At 30.8% G+C, this 19,839-nt stretch overlaps 1 protein-coding gene across 1 annotated transcript; it reads left to right on the forward strand.

Moving 5' to 3' along the window:
• Positions 1 to 7,258: 7,258 nt before the first annotated feature.
• Positions 7,259 to 18,959, forward strand: LOC142616094 (aldehyde dehydrogenase family 2 member C4-like). The gene is made up of 9 exons (XM_075788982.1): positions 7,259 to 7,424; positions 8,908 to 9,050; positions 15,747 to 16,130; positions 16,407 to 16,496; positions 16,634 to 16,807; positions 17,576 to 17,713; positions 17,854 to 17,991; positions 18,119 to 18,180; positions 18,447 to 18,959. The coding sequence occupies exons 1-9, from the start codon at positions 7,322 to 7,324 to the stop codon at positions 18,718 to 18,720; spliced, it is 1,506 nt and encodes a 501-aa protein (XP_075645097.1). The 5' UTR covers positions 7,259 to 7,321; the 3' UTR covers positions 18,721 to 18,959.
• The last annotated feature ends 880 nt before the right edge of the window (positions 18,960 to 19,839 follow it).

Genomic DNA, 19,839 nt, shown 5'->3' on the forward strand with positions numbered 1-19,839 from the left:
TGGCTTCTCTATACCTGGTTTTTTTTTTTTTTTGCTCATGAACAATCGTTCATCAAATCTGATGAACCACTGTACATTAGCAATTGAATTTTTTTATTAAAAAATTATACAAACTTTCTCTCTCCTCCGGATTTTTTTTTCTTTCTCTCATTCTCTCTGTTGCTTCTTTTTTTCTCTCATCTTCGTTGCTTTTTTTCTTTTCTCTCATCTCCATTGCTTCTTTTTTTCTCTAATCTCCGTTGCTTCTTTTCTTTTTTTTCTCTCATCTCCGTTGCTTCTTTTTTTCTCTCATTCTCTCCATTGCATCTCAAAAAAAAAAAAATAGAGAGAGAGAGAGAGAGAGAGAGAGAGCTGGAGAAAAAAAAAGGGAGAATGAGCTCTGGAATGGTCTTGAACGTGAGGGAGAAAAAGAAAAAAGAAGAAGGGGTGGGGTGGGTAGAGATAGGTGGACAGGTGTGTAGAGGAGAAAAACAAGAAAAAAGAAAAAGAAAAAAAGAAATGAAAACGTGGGTGGATGAGAATGAAGGGAATAGAAGGAAAAATAATATAAAAAATAAAAAATCTTAATTGAGAAATATTACCACAATATTTTCACAATAAATTTTAAGTAATAGATTGTTATTAGTTAATATTGTGAAGTAAAAAATTAATTTCAGCGGTGGGTTTAAATCAGAACTAGTAACAACTTTTCACATAAGATTTTAATGTGATTCTTGTGAAAGTATTGCAAAAAATATTATGAATATAACAATTTTCATTGAAAAATATAATTGTTGAAAAAATGAATATAGGAAGAATAAATGATGATAAAAAAAAATGAATAAAGAAATAATATTTAAATGAAATAGAGAATGGGATAGAGAATCTCTTAGAAAGTGTATTTGAAAAAGTGGGTAATTAATAACTAAAAGTTACTGTTTATTCTCCAAACAGTACAAAAATTTGATAAATCTGCGGGAGATGCTCTAACTTAAGTAAAACAGTATCATTACGTATCTTCAAAGTTCAAAGTTAAAAAGTAATATTATTTTGGGGAGATTCTTAATTAGAATACTCTACCAGATATGTTTTTGGTAAATGGATCAAAGTGCCCACTCAATACTCACCCACCAGATGCTCTACCAGATATGTTTTTAATAAATGGATCGACCCACATCGTGAACTCGTAATAGGGACTTAGTTGATGAAGATTTTAAGGTCAACTGAACAGCCAAAGTTCACTGTAACAATAATAAAAAATACAGCCGAGCAGCCAATAGAACTCAGGAGCATATTATCATCTCCAATTTTGGCACCAAGAGGATATTCTATTTTGTCATTTGATTATGACTATGAGGACAGAGTATCAGCTATACCACCTGTCCTCATAATTAATTTAAGCCAAAACATAAACTTTTATTTTTATTTTTAAATTTGATACCAATGGAATAGAGGAGATTTAGATTATGGACGTTTTTGTTAGAAACAACCAAAAGTACTAATTAAGTTATAAAAATTTTATTGCCAAAACATAAAGTTTTCTCTAAAGAACTTTATTTAAGAATTGTCTTTTTTCTTTTTCTTTTTCCACTAAATTTTTTGCTTTTTTTTTTAAAAGTATAATTGTGCGTTTTTCACTTACAAAATTTACCTTTGATTTGATATTGTTAATTATGTTTTTAAAAAATTGAATAAGAAGAAGCTAAATCTATTTCAATTTTAATTTGAAGATTTATAAATTGATATAATAAAGAGTGTGATTGATGTCACATTAACAATAAAATAAATAATTTTTTTTTGTCTTAAAAAAGTTGACTCATTAATTTGTAATTTTTTAAAATTAGATAATTAAGAAATGTGAGATTTGAACCTAGATATCTACATTGAAAATATAAAAAAGTGTCAATTGAACTATAAAGTTTTTTTTTTTTTTTTTTTTGCCAAATGCCTTGTAGTTGAATTGACACCTCCACATGTATAGGGATAGATCTTACTCGAGTAGACTGACGTAGTGGAATCTCTTGTGCAAGATCTTCAGGCAAACCAAGAGTAGGGGACCTAGGCATAAAATTGGGTAGCTCATCTTCCACCTGTTCATCAAAGGGTGATCTTGGATAGGCATCAAAAATATATGTTGGTTGGTCAGAGAAGTCCAAAGGAGGATTAAGAGCAACTATAAAAGAAATATGTGGCTCATCCGAAAAGATTTCTAAGACATAGGAGGTAAATAAAGAGGAACAAAAGTGAGAGAGCTTAACAAATGAGTGATGATCTCAAAAGACATCATTTTAGGAGATAAAAAGATGATAAGAGACGAGATCATAGCACCACTACCCCTTTCAAGTTTATTCATATTTAAGAAAAAAACAAATCCTAGATTGAGTCTCGTGTTTTTTATGCTCATAAGGCTGAAGAAGAACGAAACAGGTAGAGTCAAAAGAGCAGAGGTGACCCCAAAAAATGCTCATATGGAGTTTGATTATGGATGACATTACTAGGAATACGATTAATAGCATGAACAACTTGAAGAGCGGTTTCACCCCAATATGGAGCTAGAACTTTGGTAAAAGGAAGGAAAGCACAAACAGTGTCAAGAATATGACAAAATTTTTGTTTAGTTGTACTATTTTGCTAAGAGGTGTCTGTACAAGTTAGGTGATGTAAAGTGCCATATGAATGCAAAATAGTTTAGAAAGCATGTTAAGTGTATTCAAGAGCATTATCAAATAAAAAATTCTTGATACGTTTTAAATATTGTGTTTCAGCCATTTTTGCAAAGTTATAATAGATTTGTAATAACTCAAAACGAAATTTCATATGAAAAATCCAACTATAACGAGGGTAATTGTCAACAAAACAAAAAAATATATCGAGATCCACCAATACTAATAACAAAGGAAGATTCTCAAACATCAAAATGAATTAGGTCAAAAATATCAGTAGCTATTGATTCACTTTTATTAAAATGCAAAGCTAGTTGTTTTCTTTATTGGCATGAAATACAATCAAATTTGTCTTTGGAGACAAAACCTAATAGACCCCCTAGAAGCTAATTGTTATACATGAGAAGAGGGTGCATGACCAAGATGAGGATGCCAAAGTGCAAGAGAATGTATAGAAGAAACCACAGCCACTGCAGTAGCAACAGAAACAAGAGCAATAGGTGAAAGATAAAGATTGTCCATAAGAAACATACACCCATTTCTAAGACCAATTCCAAGCTCCTGCCTTGTCCTTGAATCATGCACATTATGCCCCGAGTAATAAAAAAAAAAGTGATTTCCAAGTTCAGCTAATTGGCCCATAGAATACAAATTATAGGATAGGTCATGCCCATGAAGACCCTAATAAGCGAAAGGTTAGAGGTCAAGAAAAACCTACACTATTGTAATGCACGGTGGAACCATCGATTGTATGAATATTTAGTGAATGTGGTACAGGTTCAAGTTTAGAAAATAAGAACGGATGAAGTGTAATGTGATTACACCATGCAAAATAAAAAATAAAAAATCCAAGAGTGAGACTTTCTAGGTAAAACTAAGAGAGTAAGGGAAATATATACCTTACTAGCCATATGAATAGCTTGGGTATGATGTTTTGTAGTTTAGCTGATGAGAGGTTGATAGTGTATCCAGAAGATTGGGGCTCAATTGAGATGTGAGCAAAGACGGCTTAATGCATTTTAGGGCCTAGGGCGAAAAATAAAATTGAGGTTTTTTAGATATTTAAATAAGATTTTAAAAAATAAATATTACTTAAATTGTATTATCGTATTTTAAATGCAAAATTACTATTAATTAACAAGAGCACGTAAATTTTTTATAGAAAGTCTATTGACAAAATTTTTCATACCTGTTGATGTGGTAGATTGATAATGGTAAATAAAAAAGTGATGTTAGTGGTGGGCTTTAGATAACAACTAGTAAAAATTTGTCAACTCAACTTCTGAAAAAAGTTGTGAATTTTTTGTGTATTGCTTTTTTTTTTTTTTTTTAGAAGTACTACATTCATGATATTTTCACAACAAATTTTAAGTGTTAAGCTGTTCTAGTTCTAATTTGAACCCATCATTGAAATTAATTTTTTGTCATCAATAATATCCTGTAACAACTTACCACTTAATATTTATTGTGAAAATGCTATGAAAAATGTTGTAATCGTATCATCTCTCTCTCTCTTGTTTTTCATTTGATAAAAAATATTAGTTTATTTATAGGCTAATATTTGGATTTAATTAATACTATTATAATAAATAAATAAACCCTATTGATTAAAATTTGGGTTTTTTTATTTTTTATTTTTTTATTTTTTTATACAAGATAGAATTTCTACTCTAGCCTAATTTAAGTGTATATGTATGTGAAGCTTCCTCTTGGAGACTTGAACCCCGACCCTTACCTCCACACTCTACAAACATCTATACTTGTAGAGTGACCACCGCACCAAGGATGCGCGGTAGTGGAGTTTTTTTTTCTACTTAGAGCCTTAGGCAAATTCATCGGTTGCTTCTATTATAGAACCGGCACTAGATGATAGACACTACTCAATATTAGAAACAGTAGCAATAAATTTGTTGCGAATGTAATAAATCTCAATAGTGTGATCATAATATTTCAATAATTGCAAAACTTTTTATTGGACTATATGTGACGATTGCCTGAGCTTTGTACAGATATATAAAACATGGCCCCCACCCAATACTTAGCTTCACCCTTCATTGAAGATGACTGATCATTTTAAATAAGATACTGCAATATAATTTGCGTTATCGTTTTAGATTAACCTATCGTCTTGCATATGTAAGTCAACTGAAATTAAAAGAAATAGAAAACAATTATTTTTAAATGGGATGCTGCAATATCATTTGCTTTGTGTTGTTTTAAATAATAGAATAATGATCTTAATTTCAGTGTAAATCCATTTAAAATTTAAATAAACGAGTCAGAATTCAGAAGAACTTTCGTAAGGAACACCCAATATGAAAGATCACTCACATGGGCTCTAATGATCGGTGAAGATACACAGTTTTATAATAACTATATAAATTATGGGAAATAGTTGTACCTTATCTATGACTATATAGTTTAACCCATCACAGACGTTGACAGCGTTTATTTCACATTTAAATGGAAACACGTTCTTCACCAAAAAAAAAAAAAGAAAAAAAGAAAAAAAAAAAAAGGAAACATGTAGCCTAGCTCCATTTTCTAAGTGGTGCAAGATTTAGATATAAGACTAAATTGATGTAAATATTTTTGTTATATATAAGAAAATAACATACAATAAATCATGTTATATATATATATATATATATATATATATATATACACACACACTATTTCCCTGGATATTAAAATTGTTTGGAGAGAGAGAAAAAAAAAACAAAAATTAATGTAATGTAGACTAACTTTATGTTAATCATAGACTAAACATATGATGTAGTATAAATTATGATGTGCTGAGTAAACCCTGGCCGCATTTATGCTGTACCTAAAATGATTAGTCAACGTATCAAAAAAAAAAAAAATGATTAGTCAAGCTATATATAATTATTGTTCTTTTGTAAATTGTCTATAATGACACTCAGTACGAGACTCAATCACTCAACAATTAACATATACCCAAACAATGCATACTCATCCAATCTAAGTCATATATTAAGATAATATGGGGTATCACAATTATGATAAAAAAATAAAAATAAAGGACAGATAACCTAACAATTTTGGGAATTAAATATTTGAAGTTGGCTCGATGCTCTGTTTGTTTTGATGAAAAATCTTATGTGATGATAGATTTTTACATTTTTCTATATTTGGTAATATCATAAAATAAAATAAAAAATGAGTTAAAGAAAAGCTATTTCTTAACTTTTTTTATTTTATTTATTTAACTTGATGTGTAATAAAGTTGTTTTTCACTAAAATTTTATAACAAAAACAACTCAATCTCACCCTAAAACTAAATAAGGGAAGTCAAAAAATAATTTTCCAACTTATTTTAAAATTTCTACCAAGTATATGAAAATGAGTTGATTTTTTAGAAAATGCAGAAAATATTGATGTTGAAACAAATAGAGCATTATCATTGATTATACATTTACCCAGAGAGAGAGAGAGAGAGAGAGAGAGAGAGAGAGAGAGAGAGAGAGAGAGAGAGAGAGAGAGAGAGAGAGAGAGAGAGAGAGAGAGAGAGAGAGAGAGAGAGTATGGCAATTCAAATTAGAGCCTTATAAACTATATGAATCATATGATAGACCATCCATATGTAACTAGGGGTGTGCATGGATCGGGTTAAGTTGGATTAAGACGATTTTTTGACCCTACCCATCATAGTGAGTTAAAAAAAAAATTCAACTCAACCCAGCCTATCACATAAATCCAACCCAACCCAATCCACATGGGTCAGGTTGGGTAGGGTTGAATCCATAGATTAGACAATTTTTTTCATTACTATTATTATTAAATTGAGAAAAAAAATATAAATATATTAAAAAAACCGAAAGATTGGTATCAATGTAACTCCTTAAAGGCAAACAACACTAATAACTAAACAACAATAGTAATTTACTAGGGTTTGTATGAACTAATTGGTTTTTATATAGAATAGGAAGAGTTTGTTATTTTTTAAAAATTATTAATTATATAATATTTTAAATATATATTAAATATATGAGTGGGTCGGGTTGGGTTTGGCGGGTTTGGAATTTTATGACTCAAATTCAACTCGACTTGCTATCAAAAAATTTTTTGTAACCCAACCCAACCCACCAAGCCCTAAAAACCGACCTAACTCAGCGGATTAGATTGAGTTTGGTCAGTTTTGGTGGATTGACTACACACCTCTATGTGTAACAATTTAAAGATGGACCCTTCCTATGCTATCAGATTCTTTTACAACCATCTGTTTACTCTAGTCTCCATCGTCTAAAAAAATAATTGGTATCAAATAATATATCATATCAATAGTATTAAAATTCAATAAGTGTAAAATATATTAATAAAAAATAACTAGCACACTAACAAATAAAAAAGATGTTAGTTAATAATTATTTTTATACATTTATCTCATATTTATTGATCTTTTATAGGAATAACACAGTATTGTGATATAAAATACTTTTTCCCAGCGGCGTGAAAATTAAATATATTTATCTGTACAGTATTGTGATATAAAATACTTTTTTCCCAGCGGCGTGAAAATTAAATATATTTATCTGTGTTATTCTATTTGATATACATACAGCCTACGTGCCTATATATATAATGTCCGTTGCCAGCTGCTGTCGCACCCAAACGAGCTCTACTACTTCACAAACGACGAGAAAGGAGAGAAAAAAAAAATGGGGAGTCATTCCAACGACAGCTTGGAGTCTTTTGTCAAGATCCCCACCATTAAGTTCACCAAGCTTTTCATCAATGGAGAATTTGTTGATTCCATTTCAGGTTTTCAACATACTCTCTCTCTCTCTCTCTCTCTCTCTCACTTACTTCATTTTTTTAGATTTTTCAGATTCTATTTTCACTCTCGCCTTCCCTTGGTTTACAACTTTTTCGCCTACAGTCCCTTTTTCTGGTAATAAATTAATAAATGAAAAGACCTGTCGTGTACCACCAAAATTGGGAAATTCAGCTGGTGGCTACTTGAGTCCAAAACTGTTTTTATTTTTCTTTTTTCTTTTTCTAAACGATTTACAAAACACAACAAACACAAAAGCCACGACTTGTTAAACTTGCTTCTTCTTCTTTTTTTGATTTTTTTTCTGAAGGACCTGTACAAGTTACAGCATACCCAAAAAGCTTAAAACTACATCATATATTTTCTGGTATGCTTTATTATTAATTATTATTAGCTTTCCGGGAAAAAATCATCTGAAATCTATAGTAATGGTCCACAAGTGTAATCCACTGTGGATTCAAGGAATACCCAATGGTTCCAGAATCCTGGGTTTTCCAACAATCGCCCATCCCCTTCCTATATTGTCGGATACTTTACTGGTATATACCCGATTATATGATTAGCGTCCTTAGTCGATTGTTACCCGGATATTTTTGTTTTACCCGTGCTTGGATGATACATTTTTATTAATTTTTTTTCTTTATTATATATAAGTATAATTATCTTTAAAAAAAGTATAATTATATCTTTAAAATGTGTAAACTTATTTCTGTGGTTTATTTTATCTATTTTATTAATTGTGTAAAAACTAAAAATACAATTGTTTCTTTTATTTTTATTTTTAAATGTATTAAAGGGTTATATATTCTGCTCTTGAACTCATCCGATAAAATTTTGTATTTAAAAAAACATATGACTATACTAAAAAAAAAAAAGAATTTATTAGAAGGCTCTTATGACGTACTTTAGCCTTATTTTTATTTATTTAATTTGATGGTAAACTCTGGCCTTGTTTTCTTTTTTTAGATAGGAAATCTTTAGCCGTCTTGATAAATCTAAAGTACTGCTCCCAAACGGTTCACAACCACTCCTCTTTCCTCTAACAAACACCAAGGAACGTAAGAGAAGCAAGTAATTAAAAATATTGACAAAAAACTTTTAAAAACTAGGTTCATGTATCTGGCTAATAGCTTTTTTTTTTTTTTTGGACCTTCGAATCTTTATTTTGTATTCTTTCAATCTGGTTTAAGAAAAAAACAAATTCTTTATAGATGAGTAAAACATCTGTGAGGTAGGCTAGATAGGAACAATAATTTCATGGAAAGTTACGACTTTTTTTTGTTGCTAATCTGAAAAGTCACACCTTTGTTGTCTTTGCAATTTTTTTCTTTGTCTTTTTTCTCAAGAATTTAGACGTCACTGTTAACATACGGTAATATTAATATATACATTTTGACTAATATACAATTTTTTGTGTACCAAATTTTAATTGGGGTAATTATCCAAAACCCCAAAAAAAAAATTATATAGGTAAAACGTTCGAGACGATAGATCCAAGAACAGGAGAGGTGATAGCAAGAATTGCAGAAGGAGATAAAGAAGATGTTGATTTGGCTGTGAAGGCGGCACGTCATGCTTTCGATGATGGTCCATGGCCTCGCTTGTCCGGTGCCGTATGTACACGCAACCCCTTCTTTCTTCAATTTTCTCATTCTACTAAATTCTGTCATTTTCTTCTTCCCAAGAGAGGAATAGGCTTTGTGCCCAGGTAGACTTTTTTTAGTCAATAAGATAAAATAAAACAAGAAGAGCTCAAAATCCATTGACGTGACGTGTATGTCATAATTTTCTTTGCCATTCTAAAACAATTAATTAAAATAATGATTATGTCGTATTTTACCCTATCTACTATTTATATTTTATAATAGTCTATTTTATTAAATTATAGTAAAAATTTTGACAAATGGAAATGGATATAATGCTGTCGTGGAAGAACCGTAAAAGAACGATCACTTTTAGGCCGTGTTTGGATAGCGGCTGGGTTTCAAGAGTGCATTTTCAGCTCTTTTTTTATTTTTTTTATTCTTTATGGAGAAGTGTTCCATCGCATCTGTCTGTGTGTTTTGTGCACTCTGCACGAGACCCACTACCACTTTAAATGTCCATACTCCACATATTTCAAGTGTCTGCATTTGTTTGTTTTTTTTTTTTTTGTGGCTGAGCACTCTGTGGTTTTGTGTGGCTGTGGTGTTTCTAGGGACTCTCGTGCATTATTTTTAAGACTCACAAACTTTATTTTTTAATAATTATTTTATTAAAAATAGATTATACGGTACTATTGACATATTTAAAAATTATTTTATTACAATATTTTTCGTTTTCAGTATTCAAACCGATCTTAGAAGTCAGAACTCGCATTTATTGAATACTTGAATTAGAAAATGCACATTTCTCTTCAAAATTCAAAGATTCTTTTAATGATTCCCTGATGTCTTCTCTTTTTTTCTTTTTGTGTCACACGTGCAATTAACTTTTTGACCAATGTAGATTGTTTTTTTTTTGTGGAAGTAGATACTTTTATTTTTTATTTTTAACTTTTTGACATATTGTAAAAAGATAAGGAACTCATACTCCAATAATATAGGTTATTACTTATTATACACGTCATATGCATTGAATTTGAAAACGAGAGAGCCATTTACGTTTTAAAAGTCAAACATGTCATTTGCTTTTATTTCGGTTAGTCAAAAACGGTGGCGTGAGGCTGTGGGGGACATATATATCCATCGCAATATGTTAAACAAATTTCCGGGCGATCCACCCTTTAAGTCAATAAAAAGATAAAAAAAATATTAAATAAAAACTATAGTCTCTTCAGATGTCTTTATTGGGTATCATTTTTTCTTGGATGAACTCTTTGTTGAATATCATGAAGCTTAATGGTGGACAAAAAACTATTAATATTTCTTTTCCATAATACCCCTAACAGGTCCACATAATCAATATCAAAATAAAAATCACAAAAATTAATTAGCGGCATAAATCCAACCTTAGAGCTTACTCACACAGATCTAGCTTCTTAAATAATGTTATTAGCAACACAACGTGTTATACTATGTTGTATATGCTAGAGTGAATGCGGAAGTGGAAGCATAGAATAGGAATACTAAGAACACGAGGATTACATGGTTCAGCCTTGTCGGCCTACATCTACGGAGGAATCCCTCAAGAGTTACATCTTTATTGTATAAGAGTGTAGTACAATAACCTGTATTACCCTAACATGAGTATATATAGACGACTAAACTCTAGATTACTAGTACAACCAAGAGTGGGCTTGGACTTATTATATTGGACTAATATGTCTAATATATCTCTAACATAGCCAAATCAAAATCAAACCTACCGTCAGTGTCACAAAGTCAAAATCAACCTCTCCCACCCATAAGAGCTTACCCCACACATATGCAGCCAAATCAAAATCAAACTTTTCATAAATCTTACTTGCACAAAATTTAGCCCATACCTACCATAACTTACCCACACTTGTTCGCATTTTGTAATGGTGGGTCACAAGTTGTTAGTGGTTCGCTACTTGTTGAGTCGAAGTAAAGTTTTACAGAAGTGGTGGGGTGGGATGGGGTGTGAATAAGTTGCTAGAGTGGTGGGATGGGAATTGTTATGTCGCAGGTCAAGGGTGAGTTACGGTACCCGTGGGCGATAATGGCGTTGCAAGGGAGAGGATCAAAGGAAATGAGTAGGGTGGGACGGGGGGCTTTAATTGTGAAACAATTTGCACCTTGAAAATGGAATATATTTTTAGCTGAAATAAACGTAACCTTAAAACTCTAATCCTAACCCTAAACACTAATCATAACCCTAATTCTCCAACTCTAAACTTAAATACTAACCCTAACCTTAGAAACACTTTTCTGATAGTTACAAAAGGGAAGAAATGATTTAAACCGTAAATTTCCTCGTTAGAAATACTAGGATACGTTGATTAAACTACAAGGATCTTGGCAAACCCTAACACTAAAAACTAAATACTAATCCTAACCATAAACACTAAGGTAAATTAATTACAATTTACCCATTTTTGGTTTCGTCACTATCACAAATTTTCATTTGCTATGTTTACCTCTCTAAAATTCAAATTCAAATTCAAATGAAATTGTTAGGATTCCATCCAAACTAGTAGATTTTATGTTGTATGGACATTGGACATGTATAGCCCTCTTCTTCTTCTTCAAAGTTGATATGTTGAAATGTGTTTTCTCTATAGTACCGACAAATATTTTCTTTCTTTAGTACAATAAATAACTTCATATGGCCTATCTCTAAATCCACACATACTTACCAACATTAAAAGAATTTATATATACAAATATGAATTTCTAAATTTAGAGATTGGTGTTTAATGAAAACCCTAAATTCAACCATAAATCCAGGGGAAAAAAAACTTGAACAAAATTCTTCAGAGATCAAAGCAAACCATACAAAATATTCATAACTATCTAACCCATAGTAGAATTGTAAAATTTTTTTAAAAAAAATCCCAATTTTTATCAACTACTCGGAACCAATTTTTTCTTCCATCTCTATCATTTTTCCGAGAAAATAATTAAGAATTTTTTTTTTTTTTGTAAAAAAAAAATGACCATCAAATTTTAGATCCACGATCATGCGATGGCTTGAAGATCACCGCCAAAGCCCCCACTGACTTTGTGCTCTCAATAACAAAATGGTGGCTTGAAGATCATCGACTCCATTCTTATTGTCTATCGGTGGATTGTGCGGTTCAAATCGAATGGCAAGACTTTTTTACAAAATGACAAGGTGAGAACATAGTAGTTCCGAAAACGATAAGTCATTGGGTGTGACATGGTGATGGGAGGCACATCCTTGACTGTGCTACTCATCATGGTAAAAAAAAAGAAAAAAAAAAAGAGATAAAATATGATAGAACTTAACGGTTTAATCTTACTCTAAACTTTAGCGGTCTAAATTTAGAAACTAAAAATTTATAGACTAAATTATGATAAACCACAAGAGGTAAATTGTAATTTATCTTAAACATTAACTATATAAGTGTAACGCTAAACTTGTAAATCTAGCACATATTCATTCTAAATTATTAGATAAAGAATTGTATAAAAAATGTCTATTAAATTTACAGGAAAATATTTTTGGATAGTAGATGATGTACTTATCAAAGTTATATAATTTTTATTTTTCAATTTTGTTTGAATAACCCCCCCCCCCCCCCCCACAAGATTACCTGGGTGATAAGCTTATTAGTCTGGAGCGTAATGTAAATTCAAAGATCTTAAGTTTAATCTACTATACTATCAATTCATGGAGTTTCAAGAGTATTTATAGGTAGGGAGTGTAATAGTCTGATTAAAGATTGAGACATAACTTCCTTATATTAAAGATTTTTTTTTTTGAATAACTCTATTTATTCTAACCACCACACATATATGAACTTGGATAAAATATTAGTTATGCCTTTTCCCCCTAGAGGAGATTATTTGATTTGTTTAATAATAACGGGTAAGGTATTTAGAAAGGAAAAAACTTTAAAATGCTGAAAAAAGAAAAGATTTTGGACCGGAAACTTGTAACTTTACTTATTAAACATGATTCATACATTAACATGTTTAAGAGTTGGATTACTAGTTCAACTAATGGGTCGTGGTTGAATCACAGTCTGTAAGGTCAAATAAAAAGAAAAATATAAATAAAATTTTAATCAATAAAATTATTTTTTATGCACAATTTTAGATTACAAAAATTTGAAATTAAGACATTTGATTGATGATATATTTATTGATTTTTGGTTTTCTTGAAATTTTGCAAGAATGGAGGATATAATAAGAACATGTAATCCAATTGTTAGATTTTAAAAATTCATATCCAATAAAAAAATATTGGAGGAGCTTGGAGGGTTTTTCTCCAAACTAGTTTGATGAAAAACATTTTCCAATTAATAATTAAAATTAAGTTTTAAAAAACTAGTCAGCTATTATAATATAAAATTAAGGTTTCACAAGTAACAACATGAAACATAAAATAAAAGGATGTCATAAAATTGCAGCAAACCTTCGCTAAATAAAACCCTATTACATGTCTTAATAACATCCCTATTTAATTTCTAAATTGACAAGTGAACAAATTAATATCTTAGTTTGCACGGTGCAAAATTGTACTGAAAAAAATAGGGGCACAAACGCATAAAACAATAGGATAGGTAAATAAGAACATGACATTGCAATGCAATTTACTTTTTTCTTCTTCTTCTTCTTCTTCTTCTTCTTTTTTTTGTTTTTTTTTTGTTTTTTTTTGTTTTTACTCCTTTTTAGATATTAACCGTAGAAAATAACCTCATTTTAAATAAGTAGAAAATATTGTTGCAATGGACTTAAAATGGTCAATTTTATTTAAAAGTATAAAACTGGTTGGGTGAAAATGACTCATCTGGGTTGCTCGGTTTTCAAAATGCCCACTGGATTTTATTAGGTTTTACCGGTTTAGAGCATCTCTAGTGAGGTTGCTAAATTGACAAAATTGTTGCTAAATTGGAGAGTTGGTTTAGCAACCAACTCTCCAAAACTGTGGCTGCAGCAAAGCAGATAAAGTTTAAAAAAAAATATATATATATATATATATATTAATATAAAACTTTTACTGTAGGGTGTATTATAAAGTAAGTTGTTAAAATAGATAAAATAGTGTTTTGAGTTGCTAAAAGCTAAATTTTTTAGATGCATTGCTGTGAATGCTTTTAATTGTATAAATGGTCTAGTAAAAAATGAACTGGCTTAGGTACTTGTTCATTGGGTTACGATTCCAATTAAGAGCATTAGTATTTTAGTGGTGCTAAAAAGTCATATTACTATTTTTAGTACCACCAATACTAAAAAGCATGCTACAATGATAGAGGGAAACCCAAAAATTTTGGCTTTTGAGCTACAATGTATAGCCAAAGATGGCTATGAAATGTAGCTAAGAAGGTAAAAACAATATATATATATATATATTATTAAAAGTTATATTATTTTATTGTGATGATGGTTGTGGTTGTTGTTTATTGTAGTAGATTTATTATTTTATTATGTTGTTTATTTTATTTTATTATGTTGTTTATTTTATTTTATTATGTTGAAAACTAAAATAAAATCATTGATGTTGGGTGTTTTAAAAAGTAAAGTGGTAAAATTGAAGAATTTTCGTGGAAGAAAAACAATTACCTGCTAGTGAGAAAAAGAGAGAGAGAAACAAGAGGAAGCAAGAGAAGGCTAGGCGAGCTATGCTCTGGTTTTCAGAGAAATAGTTGATTCAATCAGCTGTGGGGATAATGACGTGTAAATTAAATTTTATAATATTTTTATTAAAAGAATGCCACATCAGTTAAATAGATGTCATGTCGCTGTTTTGTTAGCCATATAGACATTAATATTAATTGTAGTTAATAAAAATACTAGAAACACTCATTTTTTATACTTGAAGGACTAATAGCACTCACTTGAAACTTAAGAGATCAATTGTACTCATAAGGTAAACTTCAAGGACTAATAATGTAATTTCGCCAAAAAGCATGCTACAATGATAGAGGGAAAGCCAAACTTTTTGGCTTTTGAGCTACAGTGTACCGCCAAAGATGGCTGTGAAATGTAGCTAAGAAGGTAAAAACAAAATATATATATTTTATTAAAGGTTATATTATTTTATTGTGATGGTGGTGGTGGTGGTGGTTGTTGTTGTTTATTGTAGTAGATTTATTATTTTATTGTGTTGTTTATTTTATTTTATTGTGTTGAAAACTAAAATAGAACTATTGATGTTAGGTGTTTTATAAAGTAAAGTGGTAAAATAAATTAAGTAGCTTTTCATAGTACTAAATTGTTAATTGGACCAACAATGGACCGGATGGATTTATTAAGTATGCTCGTAACTTCTTCTTTTTTTTCTTTTTTTTTGAGAAGATGCTTGTGACTAAGAACACCATAGTGTTCTACCAATATCTTTATTTTCACCAATTCTACTATTTATGTAAGGTTTATCTTAAGGCCTGTTTAGATTGAAAGGGGAAAAAGGGAGAGGAGAGTTGAGTTGATTAAAATAGGCTAATTTTAGATCAAATCTACTCTATTTTACTCTACTCCTCTTCCTTCCCTCAATTCAAATGGACCTTAGTTTTGAACCAACTCCGTAGGTAGTAAAATGATTAACAGGATATATGCTTCATTGGGATGCTAGGTTACTGTGTAGCTCTCCTGTCTTCCTTGGAGTTACTCATTTGACCAAAATTTTGCAACGGTTCATGTGAATTAGTGTTAATTTTTTGGACCCTTATTTGTTGTCAGGAGAGAGCAAAGAGAATGATGAAATTTGCGGACTTGATTGAACAAAATGTAGAAGAATTAGCTGCCTTGGATACCATTGATGCCGGCAAATTGTTCAGTATGGGCAAGAAGGTAGACATTCCTCATGCAGCAAGTGTTATCCGCTACTATGCAGGTGCAGCAGATAAAATTCATGGAGAGGTACTGAAAATGTCAAATGCATTTCATGGATACACTTTGCGCGAGCCAATTGGTGTGGTAGGACACATTATTCCCTGGAACTTCCCCACCACCTTGTTCTTCTTGAAGGTTGCCCCGGCTTTAGCTGCTGGGTGCACTATGATCGTTAAGCCCGCTGAGCAAACTCCTCTCTCAGCACTCTATTATGCTCATCTTGCTAAGCTGGTAAGTTGCAATTGAATTTGATGATTTATTTGCAAATGGTTTAAGATTAGTTATATGGTACTGATAATTCTAAGAAGTTGCGAATTTAATCTATTGAATTCAAGATCTTCTACTCTGATATCATGATAAATAACTAATTGTCTTAAAAGATTAAGTTGTTAGAAAATAGTAAATTTAACCGTACATTATTCATATTGCAAACGTGGCTCATGGCTCATATATGGTGGCCTCTTTGGATTTTATGAGGGACAACTGATATTGTTTTTCTTGTTAAAGGCTGGTATTCCTGATGGCGTGCTCAATATTATAACTGGATTTGGGCCAACGGCTGGTGCTGCTATTAGCTCTCATATGGACATTGATGCGGTAATTAATCCTGATTGTACTTCAATGTTTGTATTATTGGTTTGAATCTTTTAAGAAAATCCCATGTCCGCTTTACTGCTTAATTTGCATGATCTATATTGAATTCACTAGCTATATGTTTCCTATTGTTTTTTCAGGTCAGTTTCACTGGCTCCACAGAAGTAGGCCGTGTAGTAATGAAGGCCGCAGCAACAAGCAATTTGAAAGTGGTTTCACTTGAATTAGGAGGCAAATCACCCCTCATAATTTTTGACGATGCTGATGTAGATATGGCTGCTCAGCTTGCTCTCATTGGGATCTTACATAATAAGGTGAAGTGTTTTTATTTATTTTGTTACTCAGTCCTACAATGAATGTTCTATGGGGCTAACTCGATATAATTTGAATTGTAAGATGACAGATTTAAGTGTAGTCTTTTATATTATAATATTAATTAGATTAATTTATTTCATACTAATCAAACCAAGGTTAATTTGATGAATTAATAGAAACCAAACCAGGTTTATTTCATATAGAAAATCAAATATAATAGTTCAAGCATAAATTGTTACAAAGATAAAATAAATTTTATATCTTTTTTAAAAGGAGGTATAATGCAATTTTCAATTTTATATTTTGTTGTTAAGATAGTGAAATTGTTTAGTGTTTACATATGTGTGAGGTTAAGTGAGACAATCTACTTAGTAGAATATTGGTTTATAAAAATTAAAGTTTCAAGCTATTTGGGAAAATAAATCATCATTGATGATTTAGCACAAATTTTTTTTCCAAAATAGTTTAAAGTTTCAATTGGGTTAAGTTTCTATTGATTTAAAATTTTGGAGGGTTGCTAGAAATGAAAAAATTGTGCATAACCAATTTTTTTATCTTTAAAAAAAAACTGTGTAATTATCTTAAAACTTGAAGCATTTTTATAATTAAAGGGAGTGTGGCCTTTGTATAGTGGAGGCTTAGGCCTTGGGCCTGGTAACTGCACTATATCATAAGTCTGGGTTTTAACACCAAGATTGGGACTAATAATCTTTATTAAAAGATGTAGTTTAGATGACATTTTTTCCCCCTAATTTTATTTTTTGCAGGGAGAAATATGTGTGGCAAGTTCTCGTCTTTATGTTCAAGAAGGGATATATGACAAACTTGTGGCGAAATTAGTAGAAAAGGCGAAAGCTTGGGTAGTTGGGGATCCTTTTGATCCCAAAGTTCAACACGGACCCCAGGTATGAAATGACAAAAAAAAAAAAAAAAAATTATTCTGAAGGAGTGAATCCGAATAGATTTGTAAATGGACCAAAAAATAAATAGCAATAGTCTTCTTATTAGTGTGTTTCCAATGAAAGTGCTCATTTTTGACATGCAGGTCGATAAGCAGCAGTTTGAAAAAATTCTTTCTTACATTGAGCATGGCAAGAAAGAAGGAGCCACCCTATTAACTGGGGGCAAGCCCTTGGGTGAGAAGGGATACTATATTGAACCTACAATTTTTGCTGAAGTCAAGGTATATATATATTTCACTTAATTTACGACATGCAACTGGGTATCTTACTTTTTAGTGTAATTAAAAAAAAAAAAATTTAAGTGTTTTTTCCCCTCCCATCATCTATTGTTATCGATGACTTGATCAGGAAGATATGCTTATAGCAAAGGATGAAATATTTGGACCTGTTCTGGCACTTGCGAAGTTTAAGTGAGTACTATCCATCTTCAATCTCCTTTTGTTCTTTCTCTACCCAAAACTTTACAAGAAAATGCCTTCATTTAGCAATTTATAATTTTTCAAAAGTAATGTATGGAATTGAACAAAATAGTGTTTTAATGAAACGTTACCCATTCAATTGGAAGAGCCAAGTTCTTTTTATTGAAGTTTGATTTCACATATTCCCTTGTAAACTAGTGTTGGTGATAGCAAGCACTTGACTTATTAATGTCTAATGATTCCATGATCAATTACAGAACAATTGATGAGGCAATTAGGAGGGCCAACAGTACTAGATATGGTCTAGCAGCAGGTATCGTGACCAAGGACTTAAATGTGGCTAACACAGTGTCAAGATCAATACGTGCTGGCACCATTTGGATCAATTGCTATTTTGCTTTCGATAATGACTGCCCAATTGGTGGCTATAAAATGAGTGGTTTTGGAAGAGATTTTGGACTTGAAGCACTTCACAAGTATCTTCAAGTTAAGTCGGTTGTTACTCCCCTATATAATTCTCCTTGGCTTTGAATATGATATCCTTTCTTTGGAGTGGCAGATGGGGATTCACACCTTTCTGCGTTTAAATAATGATGTGTACAATAAATTTCCAAGTTACTATAATTTCTTGCAGTGCAGTGCAGTGCTGTACCATGTGTGGCATCATGGACTGCAAGTTTATGTTCCATAAGATTATTGAGGATATTAATACATTTGAGGAAAAAAAGAAAGAAAGATGATATTAATAAAGTTATATCTTTTGTGTGAAATCTGGGAATAGTCTCAGCTCAGCTTCTTAAATAGACAATTAATCTTTTTTGTGATTTTGTGTACGGTAATAAAGTTATATCTCTTCTTTTCATTCTTTCTCCATTCATGATGTCTAATATTTTGTTTTTGTCTAATTTTTTGTTGTTGTTGTGACAAGATATCAATTAGTTTTTTTTATGAAAAAGAAAATGATATTTCATCGGAAAAATATGATATTAATAAAATTTAGTCTCATTCTTGCATCTATTGTGTACCATTTATAAACAAGCTTACTTGCATCATCTCCGTATTGATTTCTCGTTCTAAGAGCATCCAGACCAATCAATGCAAAATAGCTGTATTTCATTTTTTTAATCAATTTTCATCTCTCTCTCTCTCTCTCTCTCTCTCTCTCTCTCTCTCTCTCTTACTCATACCCAACACTAAACCACCATCATTGTGGTGGTGGTTTTCTGTCTTTTTGGCTAAAGATTGCTCAAATTAGAGAAAGCAAAGTTTTTTTTATTTCCCTGTGATAGGTCCTCCATTCTAAAAGGGATTGAACCCACTATGCTTCAGAGAAGAAGTGTTAGTATAACAACCAACCACTAGACTTGATGGTTAGTATTGTAAGATAAAATCATTTATTCTTAGATACTTTAAAAAAATTATAATTTTTTTAAATGAAAGTTTTGGTGACAGGAATGTTGGATTTAAACTTTGAACATCTTTATTGAAAACATTAAAAAGTTTCAATTAGCATATATCAATAAAATAAATAAATAATATAGTTTTTTATTTATTTATTTTTAGTCTAGTTAATAAATTTATATATTTTTATTGTAATTAGTATTCTCTCAAAATAAAAATAAAAATATTTTTTTTGGAAACTTGAAATTG

This window comes from Castanea sativa, chromosome 1 (assembly GCF_040712315.1).
Source record: "Castanea sativa cultivar Marrone di Chiusa Pesio chromosome 1, ASM4071231v1".
NCBI lineage: Eukaryota > Viridiplantae > Streptophyta > Magnoliopsida > Fagales > Fagaceae > Castanea > Castanea sativa.

Bases quoted from the DNA above. Each gene is read 5' to 3' on its own strand.
- LOC142616094 (XM_075788982.1), top strand. From the start codon at position 7,322: ATGGGGAGTCATTCCAACGACAGCTTGGAGTCTTTTGTCAAGATCCCC. The intron at 7,425-8,907 runs GTTTTCAACATA...AAAATTATATAG, and splicing joins ATTTGTTGATTCCATTTCAG to GTAAAACGTTCGAGACGATA. The intron at 17,714-17,853 runs GTATGAAATGAC...TTTGACATGCAG, and splicing joins AAGTTCAACACGGACCCCAG to GTCGATAAGCAGCAGTTTGA.